Below are 19734 nucleotides of genomic sequence, written 5' to 3'. Positions count from 1 at the left end.
AGAGTTGCTTCATGTCTGCTTTAGAACTGTCCTTAGGAAATGTGCTTATCAAAAATAATGATAATAATCACCAATATGCACTGGAAATCACCAAAGCAATTATGATCTCTGAAATGTCTACAGAAATGTTATTGCTCCTTAAAATGTGGCTGTGAGTGCGGGAGGTAGCACTGTGATCCTTAACAACAGAAGATCAGTTCGTGTGACTGGGAGTATATGAGGCAGTGCTGAATGGATTCAAAACATCCCTATTCTTTATTACAGTGGTCTGGTACTAATTTTGTATTTCCAGATGAAAAAAAATAAAATATGTCCCTTTCCTTATGAATGGAAGAGCATAGGGCTACTGAAATGGTTCACAAGAGGAATGTTGCCTTATAGTAAGCAAAGATTTTATTTCTTGCTATGTTGTATGTACGTAAGAAGATGTGGATATGGTTTCAAGATAATTTCTGAGAAAGGATGAGTTGAATTCTTATTAAAACAAATGAAGCAGTAAACCATCTCCACATAAGACAGATGGAATATCTCTGTGAGGCTGACAGCATTAAAAAAAAAACAAAAAACAAAAAAACCCACAAAATAATACTTTTATACTCATATGAACTTCTCAAGCAGCCCAGTGAAGTTATTTCACACCAGTACAGCCCCAAGGTATGCCAAATGGACAACACTTTTTGCAAGATATTGCAGAGAAACAGACACAGAGTTTTTGCTACATGCTTATGAGTGATTTCTGATCGAAACCACTGATGAGTGCAAGAGTATTTTAAGGGTGGCCTGAAAAATCAGTGTCAATCCCTGCTGTGGCTATGGCTTTATGCACTCTTTTCACTCTTTTACAATCTTTTGCAGGATTTAAAACCAAGTAACATTGTGGTAAAATCTGACTGCACGCTGAAGATTTTGGATTTCGGGCTGGCCAGGACCGCGGGCACCAGCTTCATGATGACTCCGTACGTGGTGACACGGTACTACAGAGCTCCGGAGGTCATCCTGGGAATGGGCTACAAGGAGAACGGTAGGGCTGCATGTCGGAGCACACAGGTGTGAGGTGGATCTGTGGCTGTAGGGGCACCAGGAGGAGAAACAGAAAATGTATCAGGAAAAGACATCATGAATATAAAAGGCAGGTGATGGGGAGGAAGTTCTCGTTCTTGGGTGCTGCAGGAATCTACTGTTTTGGGGGTGTAATAGTGGATGGAGTTATCAGTGTGGGAATAATGGGAAACCGTTCTTAGTTATTGTTGAGCTAATCAAACACAAAGAGCCCTTTCCAAGCACCAGGTGTTTTGCTTCTGTGGCTATGAAGGTGCAAACTGCTGGGACTAATGCGCAAGGGATTTGGGGCTGGGTCTCTCCATTGTTTGAGGAAGGAAGAAGCTGAAGTAGAGAATCCTGGCCCTTCTCTGATTCCTCCAAACCTGGGAGTATATCTAAATTTCAAAACCAATTTCTATCTTTATGATAGATTTAACTAAAGTTGCAGATTTTGTTGACTGAATTAATGTGGCTGAGATCTAGGTGTAAATTCTGTAGTTTGAGTCTCTTCTTAACAGAAAATAGAGTTGGAGAGGAGAAAGGGAAAAAAAAAACCCTGAAGTTTAAAATAAAGAGAAATCATTCATCTATATTTGCATCCAGATGTAATTTCTATCCAAATGCGAGTGGTGTTTTGCTCTGAAGAGTCCAAGAGGGAATTGGGGAACTCTTGGTCCCTGGAAACGTTGGGAAGAACAGGGAGGGTGCACATGCTATGGAGGAACAAGTATGGACAGTGTACATTTTGCAAGGAATGAAGGGGAGACTTTAAACATTATCCTCATTTTACACCTAAACTCAGAGTGCCAGATAGACTGAGCAGGGAAGCAAGGAATAAAGCATGCAGTGGAGAAAAGTGCCCGGTCTCAGGTTCTGTCCTCAGAAGCTGCCACTCCTCTGTTTGACAGAGACTTATCAGAGACAGAGGTCTTTGCATTAATTGTTTGTGATGACTGTGAGTTCACAGTGAAGATTTTAATGTGAAAATCAAGAAAGTAGACAGCTATTGAGTAGATTCTAACAGTACAGAAAAATATTTATAAAGAGAGAAATATTTCTTGAAGGACTTTTATGAGCATCACTATTGACTTGACCTGGGCTTGGCATGCTTTACAGCTTCTTACGCCAAATACTCACTTGTTTTTTTCTTTCAAAATGTAGTAAATAAGTCTTTGTTGTTGTAATCGTCCCTGAGAGGGCAGAGAATGCACTCAGTTCTCAAAATGACAATAAGAAAATCTTAGGGACATTTTTGTGATGAAGTGTAGAGCTGGGAAAATTCCGTGAGTTGTTGCCGTATCTCCCAGGGAAGGAACAGAAGGGCTGCTCTCTGCTCCCTGCTCCTGTGCTGCCACATTACTGAAGCTCCCCTCCTTTTTTCCCCTTTCTATGCCCATTGCCTGTATAAGGACTCTTCACTGCTTTCATTTTCTTTCTGCACTGGGTTGGCTAGAGATGTACCATTAACACTGGTTTGCTATGCTTCCCGGGGAAGCTCCCAGAGCCATCACTATGAAGAAAACTGCTGCAGCCTCAGGCATGCTCCTGCTGTCCTGTGCCCCATACCCTGTACCCTCCTTCCCAAATGGAACGTTTCACCTTTATTTTGTTTGACCAAGAGATGAGTTGTTTGTTTCCTTGGTTTGTTTTGGACTACTTTTGAAGGTTAAAAAGGGAGAAGAAAAATAAGAGAAAGTGACCATGGATATAAAAAATGGCCACAAAGTGAGAATGTAAAGCAGTTTTTAAGGCAGCTTTTCCCCCTAATGCTGAATCTGGATCTTTTCTTTCTAAGCACACTGTGCCATCCTGTAGTTGACATTTTTTTTCTTACAAGACTTGAAGGGGAGAAAAAAAACACTCAATTCAAGCATATAATGTGACTGTGTTCATTACCCTAATGCCTGAATGTAGGATCAGGAGGAGAAGAAACAGTCTTGTGGGTGCTTAACTCATGAAACAATGATCTATTTTAGCATTTATTTTGAGTACCAATGGAGTAAAGGAAGGTTGCAGACCAGTCTTATGCTCTGGTTCTTTCCAGTTGTTATGTAGGCACTGACAGGCACATGCTGATATGGATAGAATGTGGGTTCAGATCCTCAAGCAACAGTTGCAGGTAGCCCCTAAGTGTGGTACTTATCCACATGGCCTTTGCTTCCAGGAGTCGTTCCATTGGGAACCTCCTATGAGCTGCCACAGGATGCAGTCCACAGACTCTGCAGCTGCACATGGCCTTTGCTCAGACAATCACTGCCTGGGCTGTTGGCTTTGCTTTTTCATTTCAAAACAGAGTTTTTTTCACTGTAAACTCAGCATACGCCATTGTTTGGTGCAGTTGTTACTGGCTAATATTGAGCCTTTTTCCAACAGTAATGCTTTTGATTTTCTTGCACCATTGTTGCTCACTACCACCGAGCCAATTGACACAGCTTGTACTTACGTGTTTGTTTGAGCTTCTGTGAGATGTGGGGAAAGAAAAACTAAAGACAAAATGACTGGTACTGCTCTGCTCACCCTGCTCTTTGTCCCCTGCTTTAGGAGTGAAATGTCATAGTTAACTTTGCTTTTTTTCCTCCTTCTCCACCTCCTGTCTCTGCTGTCCTAGTGGATATATGGTCTGTGGGATGCATTATGGGAGAAATGGTTCGCCACAAAATCCTCTTTCCAGGAAGGGATTGTATCCTTGTGCTATGTGCTGCAGCTTCACCCATCATTTGTTCCTCTCCTTCACCCACCCCCTTTGCTATGTAACAAATGTACCAGGATTACAAAGATAGCAGCAAGAAATTGAATCCCAGCGGTATGAGTGAACAGAAATAACGCACTGCTGATATGGACAACATAAAAAATGAAAAACAAATGCACAGAATTATTTCAGCCAAATAAATTATTTTAATGGCTGTAACCATTCCACTTTATGTAATTCTTATGTGATACTTATAAGCAACATAGGAAACAAGCATTATGATTGCAAATTGGATAGCTTTGCTTGTTATTCTTCAAAGGAAAAATATGGAAAAAAAAGATCCTATTTTGTCCCTTCTGGTTCCTATAACTCTGTTTTTCTGCTTCAGTGATTTGGAAACAGTGACATTGTAGCATTTGTGGTGACATCATGATCTTTTGCTTGCTAATGCATCATGGATTTGGGTTCATATCAATGCTGTATGGGCTCCCAGTTGGGTCAATACAACATTTTTTTCCTTAAAACAAGAAGAAAAATTTGAATCACACAGTTTAAGTGTCTGTATCTTCAGTGTGGTTTCCAAGTGGAAAAGAAATAAGGCGCTCAGTGTGAAAATGAATTTTCCCTTACTCGCATGATGTCTGTCTTGTAGATTAAACTGCATTTCCTTCCCATCTTGTTCTTCTCATCTGGGGCAATATTATTTTTGCCACTTTTAGGGTGGTGAAAGCAATATTAGGAAATGAACACAAAGACAAGGTGCATACTGAGGCTTCAGTTTAGCACAAGTTCAGCCAGGCAACCCACCTGTATGGCTGGAAAGGCAGGGAGTGCACAGCTGGCCCATCAGAATAACATCCACCAACATGACGTGTTTTTTACACATTCAAAACCAAAGCAATTCCTTTCAGCAAACTGACAGAAAGACTTGCTAAAGATCTGTGCTCACAGAGACTAGCAATTGGGATGGAGAAAATCCCGCTTTGTACAAATACAGTCATGGGGATATTTAAGTAATTATTTATTTATTGCTGGTTCTCCATTGATTTCTGTAGTGTTGGACAATGAGGTGCTGCTTGGCTCTGAAAAAATTCAGATCTCTAAACGCCATGTTCTTTTCCTCTATTTTTTTATTTTAAACATTCAATGAGAAACTGCATGGTGTAATAGATGTGAGTTTCAGCTTTCAACACTGAGGACACTTCTGTTTGAGGTATTTGAAGATGTTTTGATCATTTTTTAGTTTATTAAGTAAGCAACCAAATTACAGGGGAAAAAGAAAAGGTATTTCAGTTTAAAATGTAGCACCATGGTTAGCGGATGGCTCTCCTTTACAACAAGAAAAGATACTGGGTCCTGCCCATTTCTAGAGGAAAAATATAATAAGTCATGTAATTCAAACCACGTAGTTTTGAAAAAGATCATGAGAACATGGGAATTGTTATATTTCTTTCTGACTCTGAGAGAAATCTGTTGTGACAATGCCTTATTTGGGGATAGCATCAGAATATTGACAGAGCTCTTGAACAAATCCAGAAAGTGTTGTGTGAATTTGGTGTCAGAACAACATTGTAAATCACTGAAATTCCATCCTTGGAAATGTTGTGTGTCTGGGCTGGGCCACAGCTGCTACTGTGTGTTATCAGTGGCTTTTTTTTCAGGTGATTTGGAATAAGAAGAATGGGGGGATAAGAAATAAAAGGAATCTGAGGTTCTTTATCTACAGAATCTGGTAGGACACTTGAGCCAGAGCAGGGCAGAGGATTGGCCATTCTAATTCTGTCATTTTGCACTGAGCCCACTGCTGTTCAAAAGATCAGAATATCTTCATCCATGTGGAGTGTAGCAGCAGGAAATCACACAGAAAATCCCTATATTTCTTTTTAGTTGCCCAAGTCAGGGAGGTTTCTTTGTCTGACGCTGTCAAAAATGCCGCTTTCAGTTGGTTTCTAGATGGATTTACAGATCAAAGAGTTGCTGGCAAATCCTAGTAAGCCTTTGTAGTCAGCTGGATACTTCATTCTTGCCTCAGTTACTTGGGTATTAGTGGGAACAACTGAAAGCTGCCCAGCTCTGAGTGCTACAGAAGTATGAGAGGTTTTGAAAACTTCAGGACTTGGCTGACAGCTGTATCCAGCTCTCACTGATAATAACTTCCAAATCTCAGAGAATTGCATGTTATGATTGGAAATGTATTTGTGTATTTTTTTAAAGGTAAGACAGAACTCAAAACAGTCTGAATACTTTTGTGTGAGATAACTGTATTAGGATCAAAGCTGCTGAAGCCACAGCAATGTTCCAGTTCCCCATGTAACTCAGTGGGAAAGAAACCAGGGTAATAGCATTTATTTTCAGTAGCAAAGAGGCATGGAAAGGTTCATGCTCCAGTAAGTTTATATGAGAGCGCTTAATGAAATCAAATCTGAAATACTTCTTTGGCCATAGAAATGCATTGCAATAGCATCCCAGTGTCTTAAGTTTGGCTTGGTTTATAATCTGTTTAATGTGGGATCAGAACCAGGGACTGGCCAAGAGGTTCCATACAGTGGAAATATTTCCACGTGCTTTGTGGTGTGCACTTCCTTGAGCTGGCTGTGCCAGGGAGGTATGTGGTGTCCCTGGAATATTTCTGTATGTATGCTTCTGTATGTATGCTATGTATATTGTGAAGCATACATACACACCCAGGCAGACTGATTAAAAAAGATTGTGTTTGGGCACTAATTTCAAGAGAGCTTTGTGCAGTGAGCTGACTCACAGATATTTTTAAAAAGATTATAGTAATAATTAAAAATCTCCCACTCTTGGTAATCCATGTCAAGGTGTTCTGATGCAGAAGGGACCTCTCACCAAGTGCTGCCCAAATCTGAATCATTTCACTTCAAATACTTGGGTAGATTTAACTCATTGCCACTTGATTTTGGATGATCCTAAAGCATCAAGGCAAAGAATTGCTGAGACTGTGCCTAGAGCTGTGCACATATCCATGTGACAGCAAACATCAGTGTGCATTTCTTTGTATTTTAAGGATATTAAAGGATATTTAAGGATATTCCACAGTTTTGGTGAACCATCACCAATCTTTGAGAATATCTTGCATTTGGGAAAAAAAAAAAATTTAAACCAAGGTAAATTCTAATGGAATTGTGTGAAAATGCTCTTCGGGTGTTTGTTTTTCTGATGTTTGCACTACTGAAATATCTTATGCTCCATCTGAGTTTGTGTTGGACTTAGTGGAACAGAGGACTGAAACTAATGGAGCACATTACAGTGCTCTCAAATCCTTCACAGCTTTCTGACCACTGCTGCTGGACATGGGCTGTAACGAGCCTCTGACCTTCAGCTCACTGCTTCTCTTGAACATGCAGTGATACTTCAATTCTGATCTGATTTGTTGGCTCAGAAGAGCAGCAGGGGGAAGGCAAGGAAGAAGGCACCAATCATTCTCTTCAGTCATCAGATATATTCAGATGTTTATCTTCACTGCTTCTTTTTTGGCAGTTTTAGAAAGTTTCCTTGCCAAAACCTGAGGAGCAGAGTTGGAAGAATAATCTCTGCCTCACAGCATTTTCAGTTCAGTAGGCAGCCAGTGGAACTTCTTGGCCACAGCATAGAGCAGTGATGTCCCAAGGCAACCTCTGTCAATAGAAAGGGGGTTAACAACAGCTGAACAAACAACTGCTTGCTCAATCTTCCCCTAATACTTTGCATGCTATCCAGCTTGTGATGAAAGCAACAACAATTTGCATCTCTGGGTTTGCTTATTGCTTCCCAACAAGTAGCCTTCTGTTCATTTCTCTATTTAACTATTTTGTTTTGGAGAGATTCAGCTTCTCATATGCTAAACAAAGCAGCAGATAACCTTTAGACCCGGCATGGAACATTTTCCTCAGGTTTGAACATTAGCATTCAGAACCCAATCCTTTTTTAGCTGTTGCTTGGTGTAACATTGCAGGAATACATGTAACCCAGCAGCATGATGCTTTCCTTTTTCTCCCCCAGCTTCTGGTCCTGAGAGAGCAGGCTGTCTCTTTTCATGCTTCCATGCCCTATGGTTAATCATAGAGCAAGGACAGCAGAGGTAATGTGGTTTTATGGCGTCACTACTGGGAAAAGCACCACCTTAGTTCCATGCTGGATGTGAAGAGTGTTATTTCCATACCGTGTTCCAGTTTAGATAGTGGCAAGCTGTGTTTAACCCAGCTGAACTGCTTTTCTTTGTAACAGGTGAACAGTTCCCTGATTTGCTCTGGAATTCAGTAGGTACAGCTCAGTGCTGTTGTGTCTCCACTGCGCCATTGAGAAATGGGTGTTCCCTGTCACATAGAACAAAAATCAGGAGATTCCTGAACCTCCTGTGCACTGCACATCATGGAGTGCTGATGGGAGGGGGCCAGCAGGCTGCAAGGGAGCACTGTGGAAGTCCAGTGCTCTCCACAACTTCTTTTCACACCCCTGAGTAATAGGTGAATGTGTCTTCGTGGGATCCAGGCTGCTTTTGTGGCTTCTGTCTGTTCAGCTTCAGGAAACATGAACATATCTCTGTAGCTGAAATGAGAAAGGAAAAGCAGTTTGCATCTCCTCGCTGAATGCAAAGAGCAGCATTCACCTGCGGTGAGAAGCGGAATGAACCTGGATAACGAATGCAAATGGAAGTGTTAGAAGAGAAAAAATATACCAATTGGTGAATTTGAATTATAAAGGGTTCCTATGACACAGTAAGCAGCTGTAGATCTCATTCAGGTTGTTGGGGTTTTTTTGTTGGTTTCATTTGGTTTGGTTTTTGTATTTAATATTATTGTATTTCTACCATATTGGGGTAAGGAAAGCTGTTTGAGTGGATCTCTCCTGGACCTGCTGTGCTGCTACAGCCCACACGTGCGTGAGTGGAACATCTCCGTAGGGCAGCTCCTGTGCCACATGCGGTCAGATACGTCTCTCATTGATTTGTTGTTGTGCTCCTGTTTGCTTGTTTACCTCCATTTCATTTCTGTTTTCAGTCGACATGTGGTCAGTAGGGTGCATCATGGGAGAAATGGTTAAAGGTGCAGTGTTGTTTCCTGGCACCGATCGTATCCTTCCTCGCGGCCACTTGGCTTAGTGGGCACCCAACGCTTCCCCTCCAGTCCCACATACAGGGCTGCTGTAACACACACTATGCTGCATCCAAGCAGCGAGGCTCAGTCTCACATCCAAATCCTTGAAGCCCAAATGTCTGTAAGCCATCACCTCACAGCCTTACACACAGCAAGCTTGTTTCTGGTTGTGCTGTTATCAATGGCTGGACGTCATGAGTTTTTCCTGCCCCTGTAACTGAGAGTCCTTAAGTCCAGGCTGTAATGCAATGGGCACAAGTTGCTGCTTATTCCAGGACGATGGGACAGAAGCTCTGCAGTCAGTAGACAGACAGGAGTAACTCAGGCCTAATTTCTAGTGTTGTGTAAGGGGTGCTGGGGTAGCAGAGAAGGAAATGGCCATAGGTTAGGGATTTTCACTGACAAGAGTATATGTGCATAGTGTTACACACATACTATTTCAACGTAGCGCTCCATTTGTGGCCTCACTCATGCTTTAAAGGGTACAATATTTTCATTAAAATGTGAAAAAGGAATATCTGAGGAGCAGAAAATCATTGAGAGTAGGAAATGGCAGTAATATTTTCATGACCTCATCTAATAATGTTCTGCTTTGAGTTTTGCACCGATTGGCAACTGGAAGGACTGTTGGACTGAAAGGAATGCCAGAACTCCTGTGAGTTTCATGTGATCAGAAGTGCATCTCATTCACAGGTGTGTCAGAACACCTCTCACTTCCCAGTGCCCTTGGAACTTGTTAGCACTATTAGTGTACCAGGAGGGTTTTGCCCAGGTTGTGCCACTGTGTTTTCTGTGACTGGAGGGGTAATAATTGCAGTACGCGTTGAGTGCAGCTCAGTGCTGCAGTTTGAACTACTTTAGAGCTTTGGACTGAAGTGTTGTAGGATTCCATGTGAGAAATCTGCAAATAACCACAACAGAAATTCATTGAATCATGGAATGGTTTGGGTTGGAAGGGATCTTTAAGATCATCTTGTTCCAACCCCCTGCTATAGGCAGGGACGCATCCCTCTTAGACCAGGTTGCTCACAGCCCCATCCAGCCTGGCCTTGAATGCTTCTAGGGAGTGTGCATCCACAACCACACTGGGCAACATGTTTCAGTGCCTCACCATCCTCACAGCAAATAATTTCTTGCTAACATCTAGTCTAAATCCACCTTCTTCCAGTTTAAAACCATTTCCCCTTGTCCTGTCCCTATCTGCCCTTATAAAAAGTCCCTCTCCAGCTTTCCTGTAGGCCTCCTTCAGGTAGTAGAAGGCTGATTTAAGGTCCCCCCAGAGCCTTCTGTTCTCTAGGCTGAAGAGCCCCAGCTCTCTCAGCCTGTCCTCACAGGGGAGGTTCTCCAGCCCTCTGATCACCTTCGTAGCCCTCCTCTGGACCTGCTCAAACAGCTCCATGTCCTTCTTGTATTGGGAACCCCAGAACTGGGAACAGTGTACTCCAGTGCTCTCTCTTTCATGACAGCAGAGTAGTGGGGCAGAATCACCTCCCTTGATCTGCTGGTCACATGTTTTGAGTCACTGCTATCAATGAGGATATGGTTGGCATTCTGGGCTGCAAGCATTCACTGCTGGCTCACGTTAAGTCTTTCATCAACTGACACTCCCAAATCCTTCTCTTGAAGACTGGTGTCAAGCTATTCTCCACCTGACCTGTACCTGTGCTTGGGATTGCCCCAACCCAGGTGTAGGACCTTGCACCTGTGGCCTCGGTGAACTTCACAATGTTGGCAAATTGACTGTGTCCTACACAGTGCTTTAAAATTGCTTGCTTTCATGCAGCTGCAGAATTATTCAAAAGAACTCACAAAAAGCCTCCATAATTAAACCATTACGGAGTGTTTCTTATTGAAGCAACCCGTCCGAAATCAGCACAAGCAGCTGCTGATACATTTGGGATTGTTCTGTAAATGGGCTGATGTTCTTCATTTGTACTTAGAACACGCTGCTGAATTCGCACTGTGCTTTATGCTTTGCTCTGCTTTTCTCTGTGTTCCACCAGCATCTGTTCTGAAGAGGGCTGCTGCCACCACCAGTCAGCCAGCAGGGTGCCAGGGCCATGGTGCATTATGACTGCATGCAACATCACTGGCATCTCTGCAGTAGCGTGGTTACAAATGCTGACAGCAAAATCATTTGCCTTCTCCCAGCGGTTAAGTGTTATAGAGCATTCCGCATCATTTCTGTTTCCTGATCAAAATGGTCCATGCAGCTGAATGAAAACACATGATGACATGCAGTGATCTCAGGTGGTTGTGGAAGATTCATGAGCAGAAAATGTTATGGTGTTAAGGCAGAATGGAGTGCTTGGTTCAGGTATGGCTCTGCTCCACTCATGGAGTATCTTTGAATTCCCTGAATTCAATTTGGATGGTGGAGCTGAGAGCAGAACTCAGCTGGGCCTGAAAGTGGACACCTATTCCATATGTTTTGCTCAAAGCTATGTGTTTTTCTTCCCTCAGCACTACATGAATTACCTGAAGAGGGAGTTAAGGAGTTGTCTTGGGTCCTTTGTATCTGGTGAGCTGTGTATCTGGTGAGGCACAGTGAGGTGCGTGTGTTTTTTTTAGCTGCTGAATGCATATGGGGCACATAAGGAAGAATGTGCTTTAAATTGAATAGTTGGGAATGTTTACAGGGAGATACAAACCACTCAGTAAAGAGATGTAAAATTCATGTGATGTGATGAACAAATGCCAGAGGTGGCCACACAAGATGTCACTTACAGAGTCTCATGCTACAACTGCAGTCTGTTTGTTGCACATCATATTGATTTTCACAGTGTTCGTACTGCTTCTTCTCAGTGAGGGACACCATCACCACGCATCCATCACAAGAACAAAAGCGTGTCACATCCATGCTAGGAACATGGGCACAGCCTGGATCAGTATGAGTAGATGCTGCAGTGATGAGAAGTCCATGAGGGAAGCGTAAGATTTATTCAAGAGAAAGATTCAGTCCTATGCTGTAACCATCTGGTCTGTCCACTCAGCACTGCAGCTTTCTGCTGCATAAGCAAAGATGCTCTGCAACTGAATGAAGTTGCTAGCTAAAAGATGAAAGTACAGTAGAAAATTTTAATTAAGGTATTGTCGTACATCTCCATCTTAAGGGTCAGTGGCAGCTGCACAGCCATCACCACTGTCTTCTAACAGATGATCAGTGGTCATTTTTTGAAATCGTTTTCTGTATGTGCTAAGCGTGGTTTTTATATTCACACATTGTACAATACCACATATATTGTCACTGCTTATGTGGCAAAATATGTTTGTGGTTTAGTTTTTCCAAATGCCCCCTTCTTCTCAAAGCAATCCCCTTGTCACAGAAAATATCCCACATTTTCGTCTTGTCAAATGTTACCATTTTGTATTTCTTCTGTGTTTATTGTAAACTGTGCTGACATCAGTATGTAAACTATGGTACCATGAGGAAAAATAAACTTGTCTTGCACAGATGACTCCTGCAGCAGTGTGGGTTGGGTGTTTTTCTGAGTGGGGGGGAGAGAGAAAGACAGATCTAATGTCAAAACTGGACTTGGTTTGGGCCAACCATGTAGCAGTTTGTACAGTTTGGTGTTGGGGTAAGGAATGCAGAGCTGCTCACAGTAATTCAACAAGTTGGGTACATCAAAAATTGGGATTTAAAAATGCAGTCAGTTTTCATTGATGGAAAATACACTTTTAAGGAGAAAACTCCCAGAAGGGTCATCCTTTAAGGTCCTGAGATGATGATAAGATAAATTCACTCTCTCTGTCTGCTATGAGGGAAGAACGCCATGACCAGGTCATGTTCGTGATGCTTACATTTAAATATAAAAGTGAGATTTGACATTCTTCTGTTCTACCCAACTCCAGAAGATATGTGTTAAGACAGAAGGTGCAAATCCTGCTCTGATGCAGTGAGACCAGTGTGTGCTTAATAGGTGAAGCTTCCAGTCTGTTGGTCAGGAAAGCATGATGTTCTGCCATCCAGCATGGCTTCAAAGCCCTGATAAATGCAGGCATTTTGGTGAAATAACCAAATAATAGGGTTCACACATACAGTCTTCAGCTGCTGTTTGAGGAGGATTTGGGAAAGAGACACTGTTATCAGAGTTACACTTTGAAGTAATGTGGAATAGCAGTGCTTGGACTCTGGGCATGGCTTGGCCATTGGATTTGCAGCAGGAGACTTTTATTCCTCCCTCTTCTCTTCTCACCTTTTTCAGGAGAATAAACAAATACTAATGAACTGCTGACGGTTAAACAGCTGAACACTCTCAGGGAAGAATGAGGGGCTAAATGTTAGTGTATTGTAGAGCATCATCATCCTATTGCAAGCAGTATCTCCTGCACAGTCTCGTTGAACTTAAGAAAATATAATTATTGACTAAAAAACTGTCATTCATGTAGTCAAAATATTAGAAGAGAAAAAATGTTTGTATTTTGATCCTAGCTAGCTTAAGCACAAGGGCAATGATTTCTACATTTCTTTCTTTAATCACTAGCTTTTTTTTTTTTTTTTTTTTTTTTTGGTGCAACTGCAGAAGTTCTTTCTGTAGAATTTATTATTATTATTATTTTTATGGTGAAGTACTGTAAATTTTCTCTCATAGCCAAGCTGTATTTCCTTATTTTTTGCATAATTGCAGGAATATAGTGGAACTCAAGGCTTCAGTGCAGCTGAAGGAACAAAATGTGGTTCTTGTAAATTGCAATTTACAATTGCATCAGTGGGAACAGGAGCAAAAGTGATGAACTTTTAGCCTGTGCATCTCAATAGTTGGCTTTACTGTAAAAACAGAGTGTTGTGGGTTCTTTTAATACAAAATCTTCACTGTGCATTCAGAATACTATTTTTTTCCATTAGTAACTTTGTTGGTTGGTGTTGCCATCAGCCAATGGGCCTGGACCACCCTCTCTCCTCAGTACAGTTGCTGCGCACATAGCTGGTGTGTTCTCCTCAGTCCTGTGTTTGGGTAGGTGACATCTGAGGTGACTGATACATAGACCATGGTGAAAAGGCTCAGTGGTACCCATAGATCACTCGGTTACACATGTTGGAAATAATCCAAGTAATTTTGTCAGGACGGTATCTCTGATAAAAGCAGAATTTATTCGCGATTGCAATGGCGGGCGTCCCACAAGTAGGAGCGCGCCTATGGACACAACATGACAGCCTTTATACCCTGTTTTCTCCCCCTTGCCTTCCCCCTCCCCTGTTTCCCCAATGGCTGGGTACTCCAGGTTCACAATCTTATCAGAAGGTTTACATTTGTTATTTACTTGTTATCTGGTGCCAGTCAGCAGTCATCCTGTTGTCTCCAAGATGTCTCGGTGCTCTCCTTGTCCTATTGATATGGTGATTTTCTTTAAAGTCATCATCGTTAAACAAAGAGCACTGGGGGATGATGTCAGGCCTTCCCAATGTCAGGCGCTTCCTCGGGCTGCCATGGCTTGTTCTCTGGTTTGCTCTCGTGCAGGATATTCTTGCAGTGTGTATGACAAAATGTACATATATACACATATATACAGTGCGTTCCTGGGAACTATGATAGCGGAGATCATAAAATAAAAATAATATTATACAATTCTAATGCAGAAACAACACTTGATTCCCACACACAGAACCAGTTCCTGTGACCAAAACTTGTTTTTTTTCAGTCTGCCAAAGCTGAGTGTTCCCCAGAAAGGCCTCCATCCACAAACCACACTGTCACCCTTGATCTTCTATTCACATTCTTTATGAAAAGCTCAGGGTACTCCTTGAGCAGCTACAGCCCCAAATTCTTCAGTTTTTTGTTTAGGAAAAGGTGTTTAAAATATGTTTTATTCTTTTAAATACTTTTTATTAGGCTGTAATTTTAAATGTGTTATTTTATTGATTTATCTATTTATTTAGTATTCAAAGAAGACATTTCAGGAGAGGCCAACTAAGTCTCTGCTGAGTTTTCAAATCACGTGAGAATCCCTGGTTTCCATTTCCATTTCCCTGAAGATCTGAACAGCTGCTGCACCAGCAGTCTGCTTTTTGCCCACTGGTATGTGTTTTCTGTTACTCTCATTCTGTGGGCCCAATTTTTCTCCTGGATTATGAGGAAGTGTGTTTTGTATTTGTCTGACTCCTCCACTGTTATGACAACAGTAACATACACGAGCAATACAAACACCATTCCTGTGCTGAAAAGCTGTGGATGTTATCTCATAAAAGCTTATTCCCTGTAGGTGCTTCCAAAGCACTGATCACCACATTTCGTAGTGTAATTGTTCCCACGTCTGCATGTGCTTCTCCCCCCACACTTTCTTTTTTATCTTGTCATCAAATTCTTAGCACTATGAATTAGCGTGATGTAGAAATGGTGCTGTTTTTCTGGTCATACACTTAACTTTTTTTTAGGCACAGTAAATTCTGTTCTGAGCATGGCTGCAAGAACCACAGGTCATCTATCTCGTGTGTAATGATTGGCTCAAGGAAACAAAATCTGAAGGAGAAAACCAAAGAGTTCAATACAAATTGCTTGTAATAAGATTTCTTTTTAAGCACGAAAACCTGTTTCCTACCTGTCACTCCCACACCTGTGGTTGGGTTTGGGTGTGTGCAATGCTTATAGATAATATAGACATGTGAGAGATCAGCGTCCTTGGTGGGCAGGAGGACCCAGGGGCATAATAATGGAAAAGAATGCATCTGCAGAGGCTGCATGGAGGGAGTGGGAACCTCTGGGGATTTCCAGGTAATGGTCATACAGGAGGATTGGGGTCTGGGGCTTGTGTTGGGTTTTCCTTAACTCCCAATGTCCAGATATTGACCAGTGGAATAAAGTCATAGAGCAGTTGGGAACGCCCTGCCCAGAGTTCATGAAGAAGCTGCAGCCAACTGTACGAAACTACGTGGAGAACCGGCCCAAGTACGCTGGCCTCACCTTCCCCAAACTGTTTCCTGATTCTCTCTTCCCAGCTGACTCAGAACACAACAAGCTCAAAGGTATGTACCATATTTGCTTGTCATCAGCCACTATGCAAGGGAGGTTTCTTCCACTATTTCTTCTCTGTTGTTGCATGCCTATTTAATACATTCAGTCAAGAAGACTTGATGATGATGTTATTGGATATACTGCTCCATGATACATACAGTGACATGTTTAGCAATGACTTCAATCATGTATTGAAGCCACTGTTTACCTTAGCAGGACTTAGATCTTCAACTAGAAAGAGTGATTAATGTATGTTTGGTATCAAAAGAACTTCTCATTGCAAATCTGGAACAAATATGTGCTGAGCATCTGTCTTGCATCTCCTCAGTTCTGCTGGGTGCTTACAGGGGTGACCCTTAATGGCTCTCAGCTGCTTGCAAGGCGCATGCCAGCACAGTACCCAGAATTATTACTCTTCAGTTAACAGCTGCTTCATAGAATGGCTACTGTGAGGGCAAAGGAAAAGGTCTGAGAAAACACCTTGGGACGTGCAGAATTCTGTACTCCTTCTCCAACAAATTTGGATAATGAATTGGATTTGGAACTAATGAAAGAAATGATTGTCAAACCATGTTGTGATATTTTGGATGCAGGAAGTGCATTCATTTGAGCCAGTTAGTGCCACTTTCAGGATGCAGTGTCAGAACAAGAAACAGTGCCTTAAAAAAATTCTGCTTCTGCATCACTATATCAACCCATGTCTTGCTTCAGTAATTCTCTGAATAATATTGGCAGTTCCCTTTGATACTGCTTTTACTATCAGATGAGAGAACTGATAAGTTACACTTTATACGATGTTCTTCTTTATGTTTGTTTTTTCTTTCATGTTTTCTGTAGTGTGCTACAGAGTAAATAATTCTGAGTGTGGGATTCCTGGAAACATGCTGCTAGGAGTAAGAATTGCTGGTGTTTTTCACATGAGTTTAGGCAGTCTTTATTAAAAACTCCAGAAAACAATAATGATTTTAAAAAAGAAGGAAAAAAAAAGTAAAGAAAAGATTATGGAAAGCTGAGCCTGTTCTGATAGGCACAGAGCTTTGTGTTATCTTCAGGTAAAATCCATCACGGCAAATCACAGAGCTCACCATGCATATAGGGCTCTGATTTTCCTATGACCCAGGTGAGGGCAATAAGTGTGGTTGCCAATCACAGTGTTTTCATGCTGTCCATGCTGCAGCCAGCCAAGCTCGGGACCTGCTGTCCAAAATGCTGGTCATCGATCCAGCCAAGCGCATATCGGTGGACGAGGCCCTGCAGCACCCATACATCAATGTCTGGTATGACCCCGCCGAGGTGGAGGCGGTGAGTGGGGTGCAGCTCTGTGCTGCAGGCTGGACAAATGCGGGGATGGTGCATGGGTTCCTGCTGCTTTACAGCAAAATGCTGAAGCCCAGAATTAGGCAAATTGTAGTGGAACATAAGTTCCTACAACGATGGATGGGCTAAAGTGTGTTCCTGGGCTATGGGACATAGTATAACATGGGTATAAACTCAGAGGTGTTTGAAAGCGGTTTATGGAAAGAGCATTTCTTTTCATAGAATCACTTGGGTTGGAAAAGACCTTGAAGATCGTCGAGTCCAACCACAACCTAATTATACTACCCTAACAACCCTGTATTAAATCATGTCTCTGAGCACCACATCCAAATGGTTTTTAAACACATCCAGTGATGGTGACTCATTTTTCTTTAAAAAACATAAAGTTTCATCAGTCTGAAATGTGAACTAAGAACTGCAGCCACTTCCATACAACCATACAGATGTATTAGTTTCACAAAAGCAAGGTCAGATATGCCCCTAGTTTCATGTTTTGTTTCTTATATACGTTAACTATAGTCTGTGTTCTATATGTGGCCCAAAACAATTCCTCTTCACTCAGTGCAGCCCAGGCAAACCAAAAGATTGCTTACTTGTCAGCTATGGTATTTAATACACAGTCAGTGCAAATTATTTTGGTCTGATGTCTGTTTGGTGCTCTGATTGTCCTTTGCCTGTGCGAAAGTTCTGTGTATGGGATTTCCGGGCTCAGCACGAGCAGAATGATGGTAGCACTGACCAAATTCCACTGCAGCACAGCTGTGCCTCACATTCCAAAGAGGATGAGGGAGAACCACTGTCCGCTTTAAGAGCTGATTTCCAGAGATGATGACACTTTTAATATTCATGTTTCTGGGTGTTCTGCACATATGGGATGATGAGCAAAGTGGGAGAGGAGAATTTATCTTTACCTAAGTTGTGCTAATTATTTATGATATAGTGAAAAATGTACTGAGTAGTTTTGTTTCTCTTCTGCAGCCACCCCCCCAGATCTATGACAAGCAGCTGGACGAGCGGGAGCACACCATTGAGGAGTGGAAAGGTGCGCACAGCTCAGAGTTAGGTGGAGAAGTCAGAGGTCCCACCCCACGTGCATCAGTGTAACTCCTCTGGCAGCAAGAACCAAACCCAGCCCTATGAACTGCTGCTTGATAATGAAAATATTGTATAGGTCACTCTGAAAGTAATGCTTCCTTGCCTTTCCCTTGGAAACGACAGCAGATACAAAGAGCACAGTAACACTATTTTCTAGAGGAAATGCTGTTTTTCCGCATAATCACTACCATTACTTCACAAGTGATGAGGTCAGCCTGCATGCAGCTTTTGTGAATCTGCATGACCTTACTCTTGGAGCAGCCCTCACAGATACAAATACCCTAAGTACTGTCATTATCAGGGCGGATTACATTGTTTCATTGAAATGTTAAGTTTCCTCCTAGAAAACAGGAGGGTTCGCCATCATTTTTCTTATAGCAGACAAAGTTGTACTGCTCTGTTTCTAGGTAAAGCAGCGTGAAACAATGAATGTGTTCTAGTGTAGCCCTGTTTGCCTCAATTCAGCTCCAAGAAGAGCTTGCAGTAGAGGAGGGGATGATGGAAGAGAGAGAGGTTTTACATGAGAAGAGCTGTCAAGACTTATGAGGACAACGTAGTGTTGGCCTATGGGGGGCACTGTTTCATCAGGGGATTTTGTTGTTGCTGATCACGGGCACAGTTCTTGTCTGTAACTGTTGCAATTCTCTGTTCCAGAACTCATCTACAAAGAAGTAATGAATTCTGAAGAAAAAACGAAAAATGGCGTAGTAAAAGGACAGCCGTCTCCTTCAGGTACTCAGCCCCAGTGAATAGCACAGATGTGTTTTCTGTGCTGACAGAAGGAAAACAGAAATAGCTGAAGCATTTGGGTGCACCAGAAGTTATATAGACTAATTTCAGAGGTCTCAGGGCAACTTGGTGTTTTAGTGGGCTGAGCTTTATTAATGGAACTGCAGTGCCATATTAATGCCTGAAATGAGGTCTGCTTGGAATTTGGGACTGAGCTGCCCTGGTAATAATGGTAAATAATATTTATGGATGCGATTGATGTTTAGTTGTGTTACTGATAACTTCATAGAGGTTCCTCATTTTGCAGAGTCAAAATGATTGTGAAGGTTAATGCTGTCATTTCACAGAGGACAACTGAACTGTGATGCACAAAAATGCTGTTACAACCAAAATCCTGGGCCTGGGCACCAAGTCCTTAACTAAGAGAGAAAATGGCTTTGCCTCCCCACTCCCGTGTCTGCACTGCCACCAGAGGATCTCATACCAGCCCATGTATTGGAGAGCTGTTGTGTTTGGTTGGTCAGGTTTTGTTGTTTGTTTGCTCATTGAGTCCTCATGCTGGTGCTCACATGGTTGCAGCTGTCATCTGATTGTTGGGTGTTGGTAATGCTAAGGAGACTGATAAGGAGTGATAAGGATGGTATGTAAAGCAAAATAAGATGGCGTGGTAAGAAACTGAGGGATAGGACATGGCATGAACTGTAACTCTTCCAAAGAGACTGCAGAGAGAGAGAGTTTCTGGGTAAGATATCTGATATTACCCAATATCTGAAGCCTGTAGGGCCCATTTTCTGCTTGTGTTGTTCAGAACGCT

General features: G+C 42.1%; 1 protein-coding gene across 15 annotated transcripts in view; it reads left to right on the top strand.

The window, feature by feature from the left end:
- The window catches only part of MAPK10 (mitogen-activated protein kinase 10), a 113901-nt gene that overhangs the window by 88703 nt on the left and 5464 nt on the right, over positions 1 to 19734 (top strand). For 14 of the 15 annotated variants that reach the window (XM_048940959.1, XM_048940969.1, XM_048940957.1 and 11 more), the window contains 6 exons: positions 856 to 1021; positions 3650 to 3721; positions 15608 to 15790; positions 16957 to 17081; positions 18075 to 18138; positions 18846 to 18923. In XM_048940959.1, coding sequence (XP_048796916.1) covers positions 856 to 1021; positions 3650 to 3721; positions 15608 to 15790; positions 16957 to 17081; positions 18075 to 18138; positions 18846 to 18923 — 688 coding nt within the window. Of the gene's footprint in view, positions 1 to 855; positions 1022 to 3649; positions 3722 to 8730; positions 8803 to 15607; positions 15791 to 16956; positions 17082 to 18074; positions 18139 to 18845; positions 18924 to 19734 lie in introns of all 15 variants that reach the window. The other variant, XM_048940972.1, reaches the window with a different exon arrangement.

This window comes from Lagopus muta, chromosome 4 (assembly GCF_023343835.1).
Source record: "Lagopus muta isolate bLagMut1 chromosome 4, bLagMut1 primary, whole genome shotgun sequence".
NCBI lineage: Eukaryota > Metazoa > Chordata > Aves > Galliformes > Phasianidae > Lagopus > Lagopus muta.
The sequence above is the reverse complement of the archived record's forward strand: the minus strand, read 5'-3'. Positions and strand labels throughout refer to the sequence as shown.